The sequence below is a fragment of the Podarcis melisellensis genome (genome assembly GCF_964234715.1).
Source record: "Podarcis melisellensis genome assembly, chromosome: 10".
NCBI lineage: Eukaryota > Metazoa > Chordata > Lepidosauria > Squamata > Lacertidae > Podarcis > Podarcis melisellensis.
The window spans coordinates 8136147-8153936 of NC_138542.1; the positions used below are offsets into that span (position 1 = coordinate 8136147).

A 17790-nucleotide genomic window follows, 5' to 3' on the forward strand; every position below is an offset into this window, starting at 1 on the left:
GGGAATTGTTTGTCTCCTGAACCCTCAATGATTTGGAAACCTGACATAGTAACCAGGGAATCCAGCACTGTACATTGGTGCATTTGTTCTATGCAGAACATTATTCCCACCCCACAATGACTTGAGATTCTCAATTATTTATTTATTGTGAATTAAAATGAAAAGCAAAGGGTAAGCATTTAATTCAAAATATGAGTTGATGGTTCACACGTTAAAGAACTCACAGCATCTGCCTTGCTCTGCCTCCACAAACGGGGTACATCAAATATTTGCATGAACATCCCTTTCAAGTTGGCAATGACCACAGCTGCCAACACAGACTGCAACGAAAGAAAGACATATTAACCTGTATTGTTCAAGGAAAACACGGGCAGTATGTGTATTTGCATGTTAGTCTTTGTGTGTGAGCAGGAACAGGAAGATAGCAGGGGAATGCTTTCTGTTTATCAGGAAGAGGACTAAAACTTTACTTAAGTTTATGCACCCAAAAACGGTGCGATGACAAGTGCAATAATAAAATACCTTCTGCAAAGGCTCAAGCAGTTTCCCCAAGGCTACAATGGCAATCAGTACGATTCCAGCTGAGATTATTCCAGCAATCTGAAAAAGATGTTTTAGATAATAAGGAAATATAGTTTTTATAATGTATGTTTTTTGTATAACAGACTTTTGTAGGCTATTTATTCTTATTATGGATTGTGGTTTGTTGTTGTTTGGTGGGGGAGCACAGGGACTAGTTCAAAACCAATTCAGTTACCATAAGCAAGTTTTTGCCTAAGTAGTACAGTGGTAATTTAAAAATAAATAAATGGATGTTTTAAAATTTTCTTTCATAGGTGTTATGTACTGAGTTGAATAGGATCCAAAATGCAGCAGTCTGATTGGTCCTAGAACAATAGGATTCAGAATGCAGCAGTCTGATTGGTCCTAGAACAATGCAGCAGTATGATTGGTCTGCAGGAGCCACCCAATCCGGCTCCAGATGGAAGTGAATCCACAACCTGATTGGCCTACAGGAGAATTCCGGAATTAGCCAATCATGTGCAGCCCATTGTGTAAATAATGTATATAAAGCAGATACTTTGAGGGAACTTTCATTCCTCCTCACCACTATGAGCTGAATAAAGAGCATGAAATCCACTCTCAACTCTGAGTATATTTCAATAGGGATATGCCAAATGCACACAGCAGAGTCTTGTATGCATCTCAATGTCCTTCCTAGCTGCAGCTACTTTCTTTTTAAAGTACTGACTGTGAATGTGTACTTGCGGTCATCTGATTACTCCTCCAAAAAACCCAGGTTCCTACTTGGGATGGGCCCTGCAAACTTCCATTTGAAACCCCCTTAAGCTACATACTCACACCTGAGTGATCAATGAAGCATTCAGATGACCCCACCCCACTGCGACATCACTGTATTTAATCTGGGCTCAGGGATATTTATTTATTTATCTATCTATGGAGTTCCTATTGCATGCAAGTTAAGGTAATACCATTCAGGTGCTATAGTCTTCTCTTAATGTGCTCCCTTCGTTTTATGTCAGGGAAGCTGGTGTCCAGGAAGTCAATGAAACGTTTGGCTTTCCGTTCAGAAACGCCACCCACAAAATCGGTAACAGTGAGATTTCGAAGAATCACTGTGCGCTAAGCAATACATGGATTAGAATTGTCTTTATTGTTTATTCTGATCGAGCGGAATTACCTGGGTTTTCCCACCAGTGCTTTCTTGGACTGCTGTGCGGGACAGAGCAGTGGTGGCAACGAAGCAGGAGAAGGCCCCTGAAAAAATATTGCTGATCCCAAAGGCAATAAATTCCTAGAAGGTTAGAAGATCAATTTCTGGTGTTAAGACAATTCCAAAACTGAATCAAATGAAGTGGTAGCTGAACTTTTATGGTACATTCGAGGTGCAGTAATTTTTCTTAATAGTGTGGAATTATCCAACAGCATACAAATCAATAGGGCTAACCTGATCCAAAACACCCACCCAACCCACTCACACATGAAAACAAAGACCACCACAGCCAACCACAAATGAACAACCACACCCATGGCCAACCCCAACCTCTCTCATGACCAAAGGAACACAAGTGAACAACAGAGAACCTGCACAAGCAACGCTGACACAAAACCCTACACATAGTAAGTAAAATAGAAACATTGCCACCCAACCCTACCCCCCCCCATCTTCCCCACCTCTTCCCCCTTTTTCTTCCTAATGTCTCAACAAATGAAACCGATTTGTAAAAATGTTACATGGGGGGGGGGAATACGAGAGAGAGACATTGCACACACTTTTGTAAATAAAGAAAATATCTAATAAAATAAAATAGTGTGGAATTATGGAACAAGTTCCTTTTTAGGACTTGACCAATGGCAGAGCTCTGTAGGCTTATGCATAGCTGTTCCTGGAAACAGACATATAAATGTAAAGACACAACTGTTAAAGAAGAAACAATGGGAAGAAGAATAAAAAACCCACCTAATTGCCTTAAGAAAAAAATATATGCTTGGCAATTCCGATTGTTTAATTTGTACTTGCCCTAGTTCCAGATACAGTATATTGAATATTGCCATAGAAATAGCCTTCATACCATCTCAGATATGCATTCTTATATACTACTCAAAAAAGATAGCAAAGATAAATGCTCCATTAGAAATCTGGTTCAAGCAGAATCATTTAAAATAAAAAATGGAGAAATAAATACTTCTTCCTAGCAGCTAATGTGAAAGTGAATTGCATAAAACGACAGGGCAACCAAAATGATCAATGGGTGGAGCAATTCCCCTAGGAGGAATAGATGCAGCGTTTGTTTGTTTTTTAGTTTAGAGAAAATACGACTAAGAGGTGACATGACTGAAGTTTATGAAGTTACACATGGCATGGGAAAGTGGATAGAGGAAAAGGTTGTCCCTCCTTCATGGCACTAGAATTCATGGATATTGAATAAAGCTGAATGTTGGAAGATTTGGGGGCAGGCAAAATAATGTACTTCATCATGCAGCAAATAGTTCTACTGTGGAACTCTCTCCCACAAGAGGCAGAGATGGTCACAGACTTTGCTGACTTCTAAAGAGGATTGGACAAATAATACAAAGTTGGGGAAGGGGTCAACATGGGTCTGTTATTGGTACCAATTCCACATTGCTCTCAGATCTAGCTCCACCCTTGATGAGAAACACGGGTGCCATCTGTGGGGGAGTCCTGGGTGCCTGAGCATACACAAAATTTTGTTGGTACCTTCCTGAAGCTGTGATGGGTCCCATTGGGCCTTCCAGAGGCTGCTGTGGGTCCCATTGGGCCTCTTCCTGCCGCATGACATCACACACATGCCATGCACCCACAAAATGAGGCAGAATCTGGCACGCCTTATGAGAAATAGTCTATTACTCATTTAAATCTGACAATTGAATTACTTATTTTCCTAATATAACCACTAAGTAACTTCACCTATAAACATCCCCACAATGGCTGAAAAGTAAGCGTGCTCCTCTCCATAAATAAGATTCAGATTTCGCTTCACAGTTTATAAAAAAGTACTTTGGTTTCACATACCTGATTTCCATCAATAGCATAGTCGTATTTGGTTGCATAGACTTTGCCCACGGACACAGCAATTGCATAAGCAACAATGGCAATGGAAAAAGCAGATGCTATCATGTCTCCAAACATGCTGACCGCTGGAGGTTCGGGAGGCAAAAACCTATATATAAAAAAGGAGGAAAATATATATATGTGTGTGTGCATTTGTGTTTTTTCTACAAATACTATGACAACTATGACTAACAAATTATTATGATGGCATTTTTTGACTCTATAATGAAACAATTTGGGGAGGTGGGGTGCTTCTCCCTGCAGTAAACAGGCAAGATTTACTTGCAAAATTATTTGTTGCAAAATACATTGTATATTCGTCATTTAGTTGGAGATCCCCAAAAGGCAATAGCCACTTGTAATATGAAAGTCCTTTGGATAAAATGCATTACCAACTGTTCATAGTAAATGTGCTTGCAGTAATGGCACTTGTCTGTCCCACAGCCCTGCCTCCACGTGTTTACCCTACTGCCTGAATTGTATGCACCTGTGTAGTCCAACATGCACAACTATCTAATAATGTTATTCTCTCCATCCAGCCAAATACACCAAACATGTCTTGGATTCACCCTGGGTGGAAACCTTCACAATTTATTTGCCAAGCTGCTCCTTTTTCCCGCCCCAACACCCCAGCCTCTGCGTTTTCTCTTACAGCTACTTCTAATACAGTGGTGCCTCACAAGACGAAATTAATCCGTTCCGCAAGTCTCTTCGTCTTGCGGATTTTTTGTCTTGCAAAGCACGGCTATTAGCAGCTTAGCAGCTATTAGCGGCTTAGCGGCTATTAACGGCTTAGCAGCTTAGCGGCTATTAATGGCTTAGCGGCTTTAAGAAAAAGGAAACAAACTCACAAGAACTCGCAAGACATTTCGTCTTGCGAAGCAAGCCCATAGGGAAATTCGTCTTGCGGAACGACTCAAAAAACGGAAAACTCTTTCGTCTTCTGCGTTTTTCGTCCTGCGAGGTACCACTGTATTTTACCATACACAGAGCAGGGGAGGGGATGTGAAGATTGGACCTGGTTTTGTTTCACCATATGTATATATTCATTGTGCAATTCTACCAGCTGGAGTTTAGCACATGTACATGATGTAGTCAAATTGACTCCACTTTCACTTGATACATGACTGAGCTGTTTCCCCTCCTACATTTGAGTACATTTATATCAGCTGGTTTGAGTGTGGTGCTGATAATGCCAAGGTTGCAGGTTTGATCCCTGTCTGGGACTGCTGCATGTTCCTGCATTGCATGGGCTAGATCAGGCACCCCCCAACTCGGCCCTCCAGATGTTTTGGGACTACAACTCCCATCATCCCTAGCTAAAAGGACCTGTGGTCAGGGATGGTGGGAATTGTAGTCCCAAAACATCTGGAGGGCCGAGTTGGGGGATGCCTGGGCTAGATGATCCTCAGGGTCACTTCCAACTCTACAATTCCATGATTCTATGTAGATAAAAAATTATGTATGAAGTGTCTATACAGTTACTAATTAAAACTGAGCCATTAGTGTGTCCTTGAAATGTAGCTGCCCACTGAATGAACAATCTGCACTCACCCGCTAGGAATAGATTTAACAATGCCTGCATTGTACTTTTTCTCCAGGTCAACACCATATGAAATGCCAGCGGCGACTATTGTCTAGAATAAAAAGAAATAACATCATGTTGTTGTTATGAGTTCAGAGTGTCACACTGACTGCCAGACCCCTCTCATCCCTGGATCCAGCAAGTGTTAACCAAGGCTTCTAATTCTTGGAATAGCCCAGCTAGCTTCCTGACAAGGCGATAGCCTGGGTGATGAGCCATTACAGTGGATTAAGGGGATTACGGTGCTCAGTGCGAGATGGCAAATGGGTGGAGCCCCCTCAGTGAACTGGAGAGAGAGTCAGAGAAACGTGTGAGAACAATGTCTGAATTCTCTTTGAATCCAAGGCTGCAGCTATGGGAGAACCAAGACCCTTTTGGGGTGTTAATGTGCAAATAAACCATATATCATGAAGACTCCGCAGTCTCCACTGTGCCTCATTCCCAAAGGAAACGCAAACTCTGGATAAGCACTTGGGGCCCTTGGAATCTCGCACTGCTTGGAGATTGGGGTGGATTGCGAGACTACGAACAGAGAAAACAGATATTGTTCTCCTGTCAATCGAATCCCTTGAGCTTAAAGTAGTTGGCTTACCACAATCACTTCTATAGGAATAGGAACGGGGATCTTGTGTCTGAATCGATCGTTTATTTCCTTGACTACCATACAAATAACGATGGTCAGCAGGCCAGCAATGAGATCGGCAATGTTGGTTTGTCCAATATTTTTAAATATATCAATAAGGGTCTAAAAATAAAAAAAGACAATGTGAAATGCTGCCATTCAGTTTGAATAAACCACATTCTCATCTAAGGTCCCATCTGCACTATTCACTTAAAGCTGTATATTACTAGCTATGACTTCACTGGGAAGAGTGATTGGTTGTCAAACCACTCCGTGAACTCTGTAAGAGAAACAGGGATCTCCTAACAATTCTCAGTATCCTGAACAAACTAGGGCCTCCAAGGGAAAGCCATGACTGTGGTATTATACCACCCTAAATGAAATAGTGCAGATGGGACCCAAGACACAATAACGATTGCAGGTTCAGGAAAGCTCAGAAACTAATATCTGTCAGCTACTAATATCTACAGCTGCAAATACTAAAAGAAAACAAGAGCCAAGGCTGCAACCCTATACCTGGGAGTAAGACTCCTTGAACTCAGTTAGACGTACTTCTTAGAAGACAAGTATGTGATTGTGCTGTGAATCTCTTGTGTTTGTATGAGTGTGTTTATCACCTTATATACTAATAGCAAACTCATTCTTTGTGTATGGGTGAGACCAAAGCACAAGCAAGTGGTATCACAGTACAGTGGTACCTCGGGTTACATATGCTTCAGGTTACATACGCTTCAGGTTACATACGCTTCAGGTTACAGACTCCACTAACCCAGAAATAGTGCTTCAGGTTAAGAACTTTGCTTCAGGAGAAGAACAGAAATTGGGCTCCAGTGGCACAGCGGCAGCAGGAGGCCCCATTAGCTAACGTGGTGCTTCAAGTTAAGAACAGTTTCAGGTTAAGTACGGACCTCCGGAACGAATTAAGTACTTAACCCGAGGTACCACTGTATTGCGGAGAAGCCCAAGGCTTGAAGAAGTACAAAAGAAAATTGGGAGGGGGGAATGTAAGACAGAGAACCCCATAAAACTGTTCAAGGAGGACCGATCATGCTCAGCTGGCAGGTGGCAAAGTGGGCATGGCAGGTTGACCAGAATCCCAAGGGCAAGCACTCCAAAATGCAATATTGTGCTGCATGTTCCACTTGTATCAGGAAACAGCAAACTCAGGTCCAAAAAAACAAATGGCTGTGTAGCCAAAACATATCAACATGTTTCGGAAATCCTAAAGTCTGAAGTAGAAGAAAAAATATTCAAGGGAAAACTCAAGGGAGCAAAACCAAAACTAAACCCAAAAGAGCCAAGGAGAAATGCGTACACTCACTGGCCACAGAATGATGACTAACTGTTGCAGGAGGCACGGAAAACGGGAGGGAGGGGGAATGTAGTGGAGCACCCTAAAAGAAGATATGGCTGACTGAAGAACTCCACGCTGCAGCATTTTGTTGCCGGCCCCACTTGTATATAAATGCATACAGTGATCTAATAGCTAAATTAACATCCACTTGGCTGAAACACTAGCTCCAACAGTCTCCTCCCTCAACTGCCATCTATAGCAGCCAGTCCACCAGGCCAAGCGGAACCCCCAGCTCAGCAAGACACACTTACATAGATTATGGAAAGGACCCCATTGTAGTTTTGGGTTGGGACATTTAAGACTATCTTCAGCTGTGAAACGAAGACTTGAAATGCTGCAGCTGTTGTAAAACCCCCAACCAGTGGATCAGCAAGATATCTCACGATAAAACCAATCTGAAGAAATCCAAACACTAGCTGGAAAAAGAAGAAGCACGGAATAGTTTTATGAACAGTTAGAAAGTATTAGAATAGCCCATGATTTTAACAAAATTCAGGATTTAGTCACCTAACATAGAGTGATCAAGACTCTTCTTTTGTCTATTTTAATCTCTTAGCTCCAATTTATGCAATTCATTTATTTATTTGAATTCTGTTGTATAAAAACAGTAAGAACGAACACTAAATAAACAGCAAAAAAATTAAAACATTAAATAAAACTAGCAGCATGGAATGTTCTCACCATTTAAAAATCAAAAGTCTAGGAAAATATCAAGGTTTTCACGTGGCACCCAAGACAATCAAGTGGGTGCCAGGCAGAAAGACTCCCAAAAATGGGGTGCCACAACTGAGAAGGCCCTGCTCCCAGTTTTAACCCACCTCACCTCTGCCCACTGGGTCACCCAGAGGAGAGCCTCCAATTACCGGTATCATCTCAGTACATGGGCAAGCTGGTGAAAAGATTCCTCCACGTATCCTGGTCTCAACTTGTGTAGGACTTAAGAGTAAGTACCAGGATGACCAGCTGTACGGATTTACATGAAGGCCTTGCTTGTTGTTTTTAGATAGATTTTCAATAGTTCTTTTCTCTTTTAATGGTCTGGCTTTCCCACCTTTAAAATGATCGTACTGAAATGCAAGAAGACTAAAAAGCCATTTTTTACTGGCTGCAAGAAACAAGATACAAAATGCAAGGCTTTAATCCCATGACATAGGTAAAGGCAAAGGGACCCCTGACCATTAGGTCCAGTTGTGACCGACTCTGGGGTTGCGGCGCTCATCTCGATTTATTGGCTGAGGGAGCCGGCGTACAGCTTCCGAGTCATGTGGCCAGTATGACTAAGCCGCTTCTGGCGAACCAGAGCAGTGCACGGAAACACCGTTTACCTTCCCGCCAGAGCGGTACCTATTTATCTACTTGCACTTTGACGTGTTTTCAAACTGCTAGGTTGGCAGGAGCAGGGACCAAGCAACGGGAGCTCACCCCGTCGCAGGGATTCGAACCACCAACCTTCTGATGTGGGTTTAACCCACAGTGCCACCCACGAATCCCATGACATAAAAGGATACAAATGCTTGGTATTCCCAAACTGTGCAGAACAATAAATGTGAGGCAAGCAAACTTGCATTCTACTTTATTATTTGAGTACATTTTGGCTCTAGTTGAGGGAAATAGTGAGTGTTTAGCATGAAGCTGTTTCTTCTATTCATCAGTTCTTTCGTAAAGTATAAAAGCAGCAACATTTGAGACAGTTTTATCCAATCCACATTACCTGGAGGATGCCAACCAAAAACGTGATGGTGCTGGCAATAATCACTCTCTCGGCATCTCTTGATGCGATGTCTATAACTGTTTGGTTCAGCCCTGTCATGTTGCTGCTGACCATGTGGAATTTTTCATCAGGCGCCATGCTCAGTACTACTGAGCCCACCATCAAACTGACGACTGGGAAAGGTCCTGTTGGGAATAATTTTATATATTTTACATGGCATTTCTTAACAGTGTGCTTCAAACGGCTAACAATAAAACAACAAAATTAGCTTAAAATGTAGAAACACTAAATTATACTAAACATCCAAAGGAACAATAAAACCAATGTTTCATGAGATCCAGAGCCTTCTGGCGGTTCCCTCACTGTGAGATGTGAGGTTGCAGGGAGCCAGGCAGAGGGCCTTCTCAGTAGTGGCGCCTGCCCTGTGGAACGCCCTCCCATCAGATGCAAAGGAAATAAGCAACTATCCTACTTTTAAAAGACATCTGAAGGCAGCCCTGTTTAGGGAAGTTTTTAATGTTTAATGCTGTATGTGTTTTTAATGTTGGATTGGGAGCGGCCCAGAGTGGCTGGGGAAACCCAGCCAGATGGGCAGGGTATAAATAATAAATGATGATGATGATGTTTTGTCAGTTTAAACAATCAGGGTGCTGCTCAGTGTTATCCATATACAGTGCAGACCCATTGAAATTAATAGACTCAAGTTGTCAATTGATTTCAATGGGTCTACTCAGTATACCTGAAGGAGCATCTCCATCACCATCGTTCTCCCCGGACACTGTGGTCCAGCGCCGAGGGCCTTCTGGCAGTTCCCTCACTGTGAGAGGCCAAGTTACAGGGAACCAGACAGAGGGCCTTCTTGGTAGTGGCGCCCACCCTGTGGGACGCCCTCCCATCAGATGTCAAAGAGATAAACAACTACCTGACATTCAGAAGACAACTGAAGGCAGTCCTGTTCAGGGAAGTTTTTAATGTGTGACATTTTAATGTATTTCTAATCTTTGTTGGAAGCCGCCCAGAGTGGCTGGGGGAACCCAGCCAGATGGGCGGGGTACAAATAATAAATTTATTATTATTATTACTCGGAGAATGGCTAACATTGTCTATCACCCAAAGCTACCACAGAAAAAGGTGATTTAAGATCTACCTTGTCATACACATCATAAATGTATATTTTCTGCATTATTGTCACAGCTGTCTGTCATATAGAATTAGCAATTAATACATTGAAGTCATCATGCTGAGTTTAAAGTGCTTAACTATTACATTTGGACCTGTGTGAACCTAAGTGAATCAAAACTGGCATTGGACCTGATGTCTTGTAAAGAGCTCTGCTAAGGAACAGTACTAACAAAATAAGAGATTACATACATATAATGTAGGCATCAAAGCAATTTTCAGTAGTCGTGGCAGAAAGATAGCTCAGTTGGTAGCACATGAGACTCTCAATCTCAGGTTTGTTGGTTTGAGCCCCACATTAGGCAAAAATATTTCTGCATTTTGGGCGTTGGAGTAGATGACCCTTGTGGTCCCTTGCAATTCTACACTTTGTGGGAAAATATGGATAGGTATAAAGGTCTACTCAAACACAATAAGAAGATGCCACAAACTACTGTCTGAGATATTCCAATACCTTTGAATAAGTTTGACATTCTGTAATTAATAGTTGGCCGATAGTAACATGAGAAATATATAATTACCAACTGAGATGTGTCTTGATGTTCCCAAGAAGAAGTAAGTCAGGATGGGGAAAAAAGCAGAGTAGAGACCATATCCGACGGGAACTGCAACCAGTAGTGCATATGCCAAGCCTGAAATGATAGAAAATAAAGTATTTTACAGTGGTACCTCGGGTTACATATGCTTCAGGTTACATACGCTTCAGGTTACAGACTCTGCTAACCCAGAAATAGTGCTTCAGGTTAAGAATTTTGCTTCAGGATGAGAACAGAAATCGTGCTGCGGCGGCAGCAGGAGGCCCCATTAGCTAAAGTGGTGCTTCAAGTTAAGAACAGTTTCAGGTTAAGAACGGACCTCCGGAACAAATTAAGTACTTAACCCGAGGTACCACTGTATTGACTAATCTTACAATAGACTTTTTTGATATCTACACCAAGTAGTACCTTTCTACACAGGTATTATTGACGTCTGTATTCCACATCTTAAACCAAGCTCCATGTACAAATAGGAGCTATTCATGTTTGAAATTTGCAAGTTAGCCAGATTTTCAGCTGGATCCTAACTTATTTTGCTCCAAATGAAGTTGCAGTCCTGAACTTTTCCAGATTGCTGACGAGTCTTTTAAAAATCAGTTAAGTAGATCAGGGCAGTGACCCACAACTGCAAGACAGAGTTTAGGCAACTTCATTACATTCTAATCCCCACCACTCCGTAATAATAGTAGGAGAAAGATTGGATCTCTCTTACCTTGTAAAGTAGCCACAAGTCCAGTACTGATACCGGAAATTATATCGCTGATGAGCCATTCCTTCACTCTGTACTTAGGCAGCCATTCCAAAATAGGGAACAAGGTCTTGGTTACCTGAATGGCTTTTCTTCTTGAACAGCTGCCAAGGACAAAATGTTAAATGGCTCGAGTCGTACTGTGAAATGCACCTGCCTCCCCTGCCATGGCCCACCCTCCTTCGATCCAGGATTCTTTAATTTCTTAGGTGTCACCTGCCCCCCGCCACCAAACCGTGATGTATGGCAGCCGGTCAGTCACCTGCAAGATTTCTGGACTCGTTCCCGGAGTGTTTTGGGCACCACCAATTTCCTCTCGTTCTCCTCTTGAAAGGTAGGCTCATTGTACACGGGCCGAGACACCACATAGCGACTGAGATCCGGGAGGGCTCCATCGCCTCCACCACCTGCGGCCATGTCCCTGCCCTGCCTACAGGTGGAAACAATGAAGGAGAAGGACAGCGTCCCCTAAGCACACGGTCTCCAGAGGCAGCCAGCCATCAAGGACAGCATGCCCTGCAAACTTCGCCCACACCTGGGAGAGCCAGGTGAAGCCGGCCTCTGGCAACACAAGCATCTTCCCAGGGGATGGAGCTTCCAAGACGGCCGGCTCCTGCTCCTCTTCAGGGACCTCCAGCCAGCTTCTCCCTTCTGGTCAAGGGAGCCCCATTATTTTGCTCTGAACAGTGGCGTAGCGTGGGGGTGCAGGGGGGGCCGGCCGCACCGGGCGCAACATCTGGGGCTTAGGGGGTGCAAATCCACGGGTTAGGGGGCGCAAATTACTTGCCTTGCCCCGGGTGCTGACAACCCACGCTACGCCACTGGCTCTGAATGCCGTCTGACACCCACCTCCCAAAAAAGACACCCCCCAAAAAAACTCCTCAATCTGATCACTAAGGCATCTGCTTCTTTTTATTTTCTTTCCTAAAAGCCAGAACATTCTGCGCCTCTGTGTGTGGGGGGAGAACAGCCTGAGCAACTTCCCCACATGGAGAGACACGGGTGAGCCATTCTGACGATATTCTGGCGCCTCTTCCTTTAAGGAAATGGCCAGGGAGAGGGAAAAAGCAAATTCTGTTTTGTCCCCTTCCTTCCTTCCTTCCTTTCTTTCTCTCTCTCTCTCTCTCTCTCCCCTGCCCCTTTCTTGCGTGTCAACCTGCGCTAGCCTCCCTCCCTCTCCTTGCGCCTAGCCTAGCCCCGTCTTCCCCCCAACTGGAGTCTCCAGCTGCTTTGGGACTACAGTTCCCATCATCCCTGACCGCTGCTTTCGCTAGCTGGGCATGACGGGAGTTGTAGTCCAACCTCCGCCCCGCGCGCGCCCTTCGCTCCCCTTCGCGTCCCGCCAAATCCGCGCTAACCGCGTCAGCTGCTCTCCGTTCCCACCGCTCGCTGCCTCTTCGCCTCAGCCCGCTCTTGCGCGCCAAGGCAGCGCCGCTGTCCGGGTCCTGAAGCGCCGAAGAACCTCAGAACAACAACTTCAACTTCTTCTTCCTCCTCCTCCTCCTCCTCTTCTTCTTCTTCTTCGTGCCTTTTTGAAATAAATATGCGAGCGCCCCTCCTTCTCCTCACCTGCGCTCGCCCCCAGAGCCCCAGCTTTGGCCGAGGCGTGGGACCCGCCCGCAGCATTTATACAGCCAGCCCAGCCTCAGCCGCTCAGCCTTTATTTACAGGCAAACAGAGCCGACGATGTGACAGGTTGCCTCCCTGCCTGCCTGCCTCCCGTTACCTGTTTCCCATTCTCAACCCCATGAACCTTTGAAGCGGAGCTGAGGGAGTTTTTCTGCCCCTCATGCGTTCCAAAGTTAAGCTCTGGGCTGGCCCGTATCATTCATTCATTCATTCATTCATTTGCAAAAATAAAAAAGCTGTGCCACCAAGTTTAAAAAAAAACCAAGGCAGCAAACAGCGTAAAATCAACAACAAAAGTGTGTTCATAAAATATGAACAAAACACACCACAGAATACTAGGTCGGATTAATACACTGAGATAGCTGGATCCATAGGAGCCAACTCCTAGGAGCCAAGGTCCCTTTGCCACCATCCCCCAAATTGAGGGAATCAGGGGCCCCAAAATTGATGGACATTTTGCCACATCATGTGACTATGTGGATTACCTGAGGCCCCATATTTTATTCAATGTGGCACTCCTGGGATCACCTCCTGACGGCAGTGGCGTAGCGTGGGTTGTCAGCACCCAGGGCAAGGCAAGTAATTTGCGCCCCCTAACCCGTGGATTTGCGCCCCCTAACCCTAACCCCCAGATGTTGCGCCCGGTGCGGCCGGCCCCCCCTGCACCCCCCACGCTACGCCACTGCCTGATGGAAAGTGTGAGTGAATAGGGGAGTTTTAAGCAGGAACCTAAATGTCAATTCTATAAAGGCCCTGGCCTTAGCAGGCATAATGTGGAGCTCAGGAACATCTCAAGATACTCTTAGTAAAGGTAAATGTAAAGGTACCCCTGCCCATACGGGCCAGTCTTGACAGACTCTAGGGTTGTGCGCTCATCTCACTCTATAGGCTGGGAGCCAGCGCTGTCCGGAGACACTTCCGGGTCACGTGGCCAGTGTGACAAGCTGCATCTGGCGAGCCAGCGCAGCACACGGAACGCCGTTTACCTTCCCGCTGGTAAGCAGTCCCTATTTATCTACTTGCACCCAGGGGTGCTTTCGAACTGCTAGGTTGGCAGGTGCTGGGACCGAGCGACGGGAGCGCACCCCGCCGCAGGGATTCGAACCGCCGACCTTTTGATCGGCAAGTCCAAGGCGCTGAGGCTTTTACCCACAGCACCACCCGTGTCCCCCCCCCCAAGATGCTCTTAGTAGTGCTATATATATCCATGTCCTCTTTGAGGTCCACAATAAGGATCTTCAGTCAAAATCCAAAATCTGCTTTGCCACTAAGAAGCGGCTGCACACCCCACCTTAAGTTTTGAGCCACCGCAAATCAGACACCCGCAAGTCTAGGAGGGAGTGAAAATCCCTCCGCCACTTCATTTTGGCCAAACAACCTCCCCAAGTGACCATGTAGAATTGAGAAAAGAACTAGGAGAAGGGGGCACGCTACAAAAACCTTTTTGGCCAGCTCATATCACGGACGCAACACGGAGGGGATTGTAGTTTTGGGGTACCCTAGCATCACAACTGGCCCAATGCTTGCTTTGGGTGCATGACATGGTCAAGTATATTACCCCATTCAGTAATAGTCAACATATAGGGGGGGAATAACAAGGAACTGATGGTTCACCCCCAAATTAAGCTTTCAAGTGCTTCACATTATACATTGGCACCAGCGAATATGTTTCCTCTATGAAAAACCCTAGCAAAGCATCCAGCCCAAAATCTTCAGTTTCACCCAGGAAACACTATCCTACTGCCTTTGTGCCAATAATTGCCAATGTATATAGAAAGGAATAAGGAACTGGGATGCATGCATACCCTAATTAATATGCTGAGAGAATCAGGGGGTTGTTGCCTTCAAAACACCAATATTTTATGTATGCTAATGTATCCTTGTCCTCATATTTGTTTATGTTTTTCTTCAAGCGTACGGGCTCCTTTTCCTTCTCTTTTTCCTGATACAAGGCATATGATAACAGGAACTATAACAGCTATTAGTTATTTAGACTTTTGCTAAAGGAAAAACTGGGTACCAGTTGTACAAATAAGCAGTTTTATGTGTTAGCAATATATAAGTAAGTTGCACATTATAGTTAGTATTTTACTATGTATCAAGGTGACACCATGCTTCGTCATTGCAGAAATACTGTAGAAGGTAGGCTTGTAGTTACTGGAACTGTGGCATTTGAAACTGGAAAATCCCAACCCAACATTTGGTCCCAAAACAGTCACCATTTGGTCCCAAAACAGTCACCACTTCTGCTCCTGTGTATTTTCTGTTATGGTAGCCTTTCCAGTTTGGCTCTCCACACTACGTCTATGACTCAAAGCCCAAATTTAACAATTCTTCCATGTGCTTGAACTAGTATTCTTAATTAGTATGGAAGTTGGAGCACAAAGTTGAGCCATTTCATAGTTGCATGCTTAACAGATCCTTGGCGGAAAGGGACTCACAAAGTCCCCTGCACAAATTGTTTATGGAAATAATATTTCCCCAGCTCTTGCAATTTCCCAGGGTTGCCAATGCTTCTTTTCAGTTGGCAGTGACCCCATTAGTGAAAATAAGTGGACACTCTGCATCTTTACTTTATTTGTTCCTTATATAGTATATTAACAAATCTGCTGGCTGAACCAGGTGGATAAATGTAAATATAGCTAGGAACTGTCCCAATACAAAACAAGTAACAGAATTTGAGTTTTGTTGTAATAAATATATACATGCAGAACATTACAATAATGGGAAGTTGTCAGAGTACGAATTACTGTGGCCAAACTATCCCTGTCTAGGAACAGGTGTGGCTTGAAAACCAGCTACAGCTACTGGATATACTTGGGTCTCTAGTGACAAGGTGGAATTCAGGAGAAGCCTTGCTACACACATGCTTCTTCCAGAGGAGTGCAACAACATCAATAACAGAGCATGTTTCTTAATATTGGACTGTTGTTCATGTTTATAATAACCAGATAACCTCTTTTGGACTTTCTGTTTGGAATGAAGTTGAGATGCCCAGATGAATGAAGACTGGAAAAAACATCGCCTAGCAGAGGGAGGAACAGCTGGAGTTTACTCTGGATTTAACATCTATTTGGAAGAATCCTTGTAGATATAGCTGGCAGATAGTGGGGAGTCCTTTTTACTCATTTTTAATATTTATTTTCCTTTTAATTCCTTTACTATTTCCTTTAATGTTCTTATTTCTTTGCTCTCTTGCCTTTTCCTTTTCTGTTTCTTCCTTCTGGTGTTTTTTTTCCTGTTCTGCTTCAGACTTTTGTATTTTGAATGATCCTCTACTCAAGAGTTAAGATGCAGGTGATGGTTAGTTGATAAAGTACCCTGTGTGAGACAAGGAAGATCTCCCAGGGTGTGAAGGTGGGAGAAGGGAAGATCCCAGGTGACAGCTGGGAGGGTTCACCTTTCTCTGTGTGGGACAAGTTAAAATAAACCTTTGAAAAAGGACTTTATATTATTTTCCCTCCCTCTTTTTTGTTTTTGTTTATATTAGTTTGATTGACATGGAGAAATAGGGCCAGGTGTCAGCTGCATACTGGTGCAGATCATACATAAACTGATTATACGTAGACAAAGATATCAACATACTTCCATGTGTAGAAATATATAATAATTTGATTCTAAATTAGATCCTATGATTCATTTATAGATGAGAAAATTTACTCATTACTTCAATTCACAACTTATGTAAAACTTTGTGTTTTTTTAAATAGCAGGTTCTTCTTACTGTATTCAATAAAAATAGAGCGAATTGTCGTAAACTTAAGCTTAATATTCTCTTCTCTCTTCTTCTAAAAGTGTTTTTTCCATTATGATTTTTTTCAGTTTTTTCCTGCCTGTTCACCTACAGAAGGTATTGTCTGTGGTGCTGTTTTTTGTGTTTGTTTCAAATATGTGATCAACTACGATGTTTACTAGCACATTTGCATGTCCTTCACATGGATAGGAAAGCTACCTATTTATCACCACAGCCAACTTTTGTATCACCTGCTGCTAACATCAGAATAGTATCTTTTTCAGGAGATGGGACAGCATTTCTCAAACGGTAGACTAAGGACCACCAGTAATCCTCAGTTGCACAGTCCACCCAGTGCCTCCTCATCTGCTCTGTCCCCTAGGCATGCTGCAGCCTTGGAGCTGAGGCAGAGGTTCAGGAGGTGAGGAATAAAGGTCTTCCTTCCCTAAGAGAAAAGGGCCAGAGATGAAGGAAACCAGAAAAAGATAAAAGGTTTGTTTTTCAACGGTGAATAGAAATGCTTTTATTTAAAAATAAAAGTAAACTGTGAATAGAAAAGAACTGGGTGTAAAGTTTTAAGAACTCCTGCTGAGTCAAAGAAACAACTCCATAGCCACACATATGTAAACTATTCTTCTGGTGTACATCCATCTCAGTTTGTATATTTTTGTACAATTCCTGAGTGGTTTTTTTAACCATTGTATTTATGTGATATAACAACTGATGGCCCCATAAGAGAGGGAAATATCAGTACAGCAATTCATGTCCCTACTGGAAGGAGAAAACTGACTTTTAAAGAAACCAATCTCTTTGCGAAAGACGAATGGGAGAGGAACTAATATATATGTGTGCAAAACAATTGACCAGGAACTTTTTATAAGCCATTTTCCTTTATATTTATTGGAATTACTTGTGCAGCTGCAGCTCACTTAATTGGAGTCTGTGCCACTGCGCATACAATAAAACCGCTAAAGGCAAAGTATTTGGATAAACTAGTATCTTGCGTTTGTGGTCACTCTTCTTGTCTGGGACCATCTTGTCTCATCATATCATTTTGCTTGGACTCCACTCATTGATGTTTGCACCCATGGACAAGAC

The 17790-nt window shown here is 43.5% G+C and overlaps 1 protein-coding gene across 1 annotated transcript in view; it reads right to left on the minus strand.

Annotated features, from left to right (window-relative positions):
• Window positions 1–11747, minus strand: part of SLC26A4 (solute carrier family 26 member 4) — a gene marked incomplete at its 5' end in the record, with an annotated part of 28147 nt that extends 16400 nt beyond the window's left edge. Inside the window, 11 exons of the mRNA XM_081927708.1 lie at window positions 225–320; window positions 523–600; window positions 1703–1816; window positions 3557–3704; window positions 5150–5232; window positions 5773–5925; window positions 7408–7572; window positions 8868–9052; window positions 10568–10678; window positions 11295–11434; window positions 11593–11747. Of these exons, the coding sequence (XP_081783834.1) occupies window positions 225–320; window positions 523–600; window positions 1703–1816; window positions 3557–3704; window positions 5150–5232; window positions 5773–5925; window positions 7408–7572; window positions 8868–9052; window positions 10568–10678; window positions 11295–11434; window positions 11593–11747 (1428 nt within the window). The remainder of the gene's footprint in view (window positions 1–224; window positions 321–522; window positions 601–1702; window positions 1817–3556; window positions 3705–5149; window positions 5233–5772; window positions 5926–7407; window positions 7573–8867; window positions 9053–10567; window positions 10679–11294; window positions 11435–11592) is intronic.
• Between the last annotated feature and the right edge of the window lie 6043 nt (window positions 11748–17790).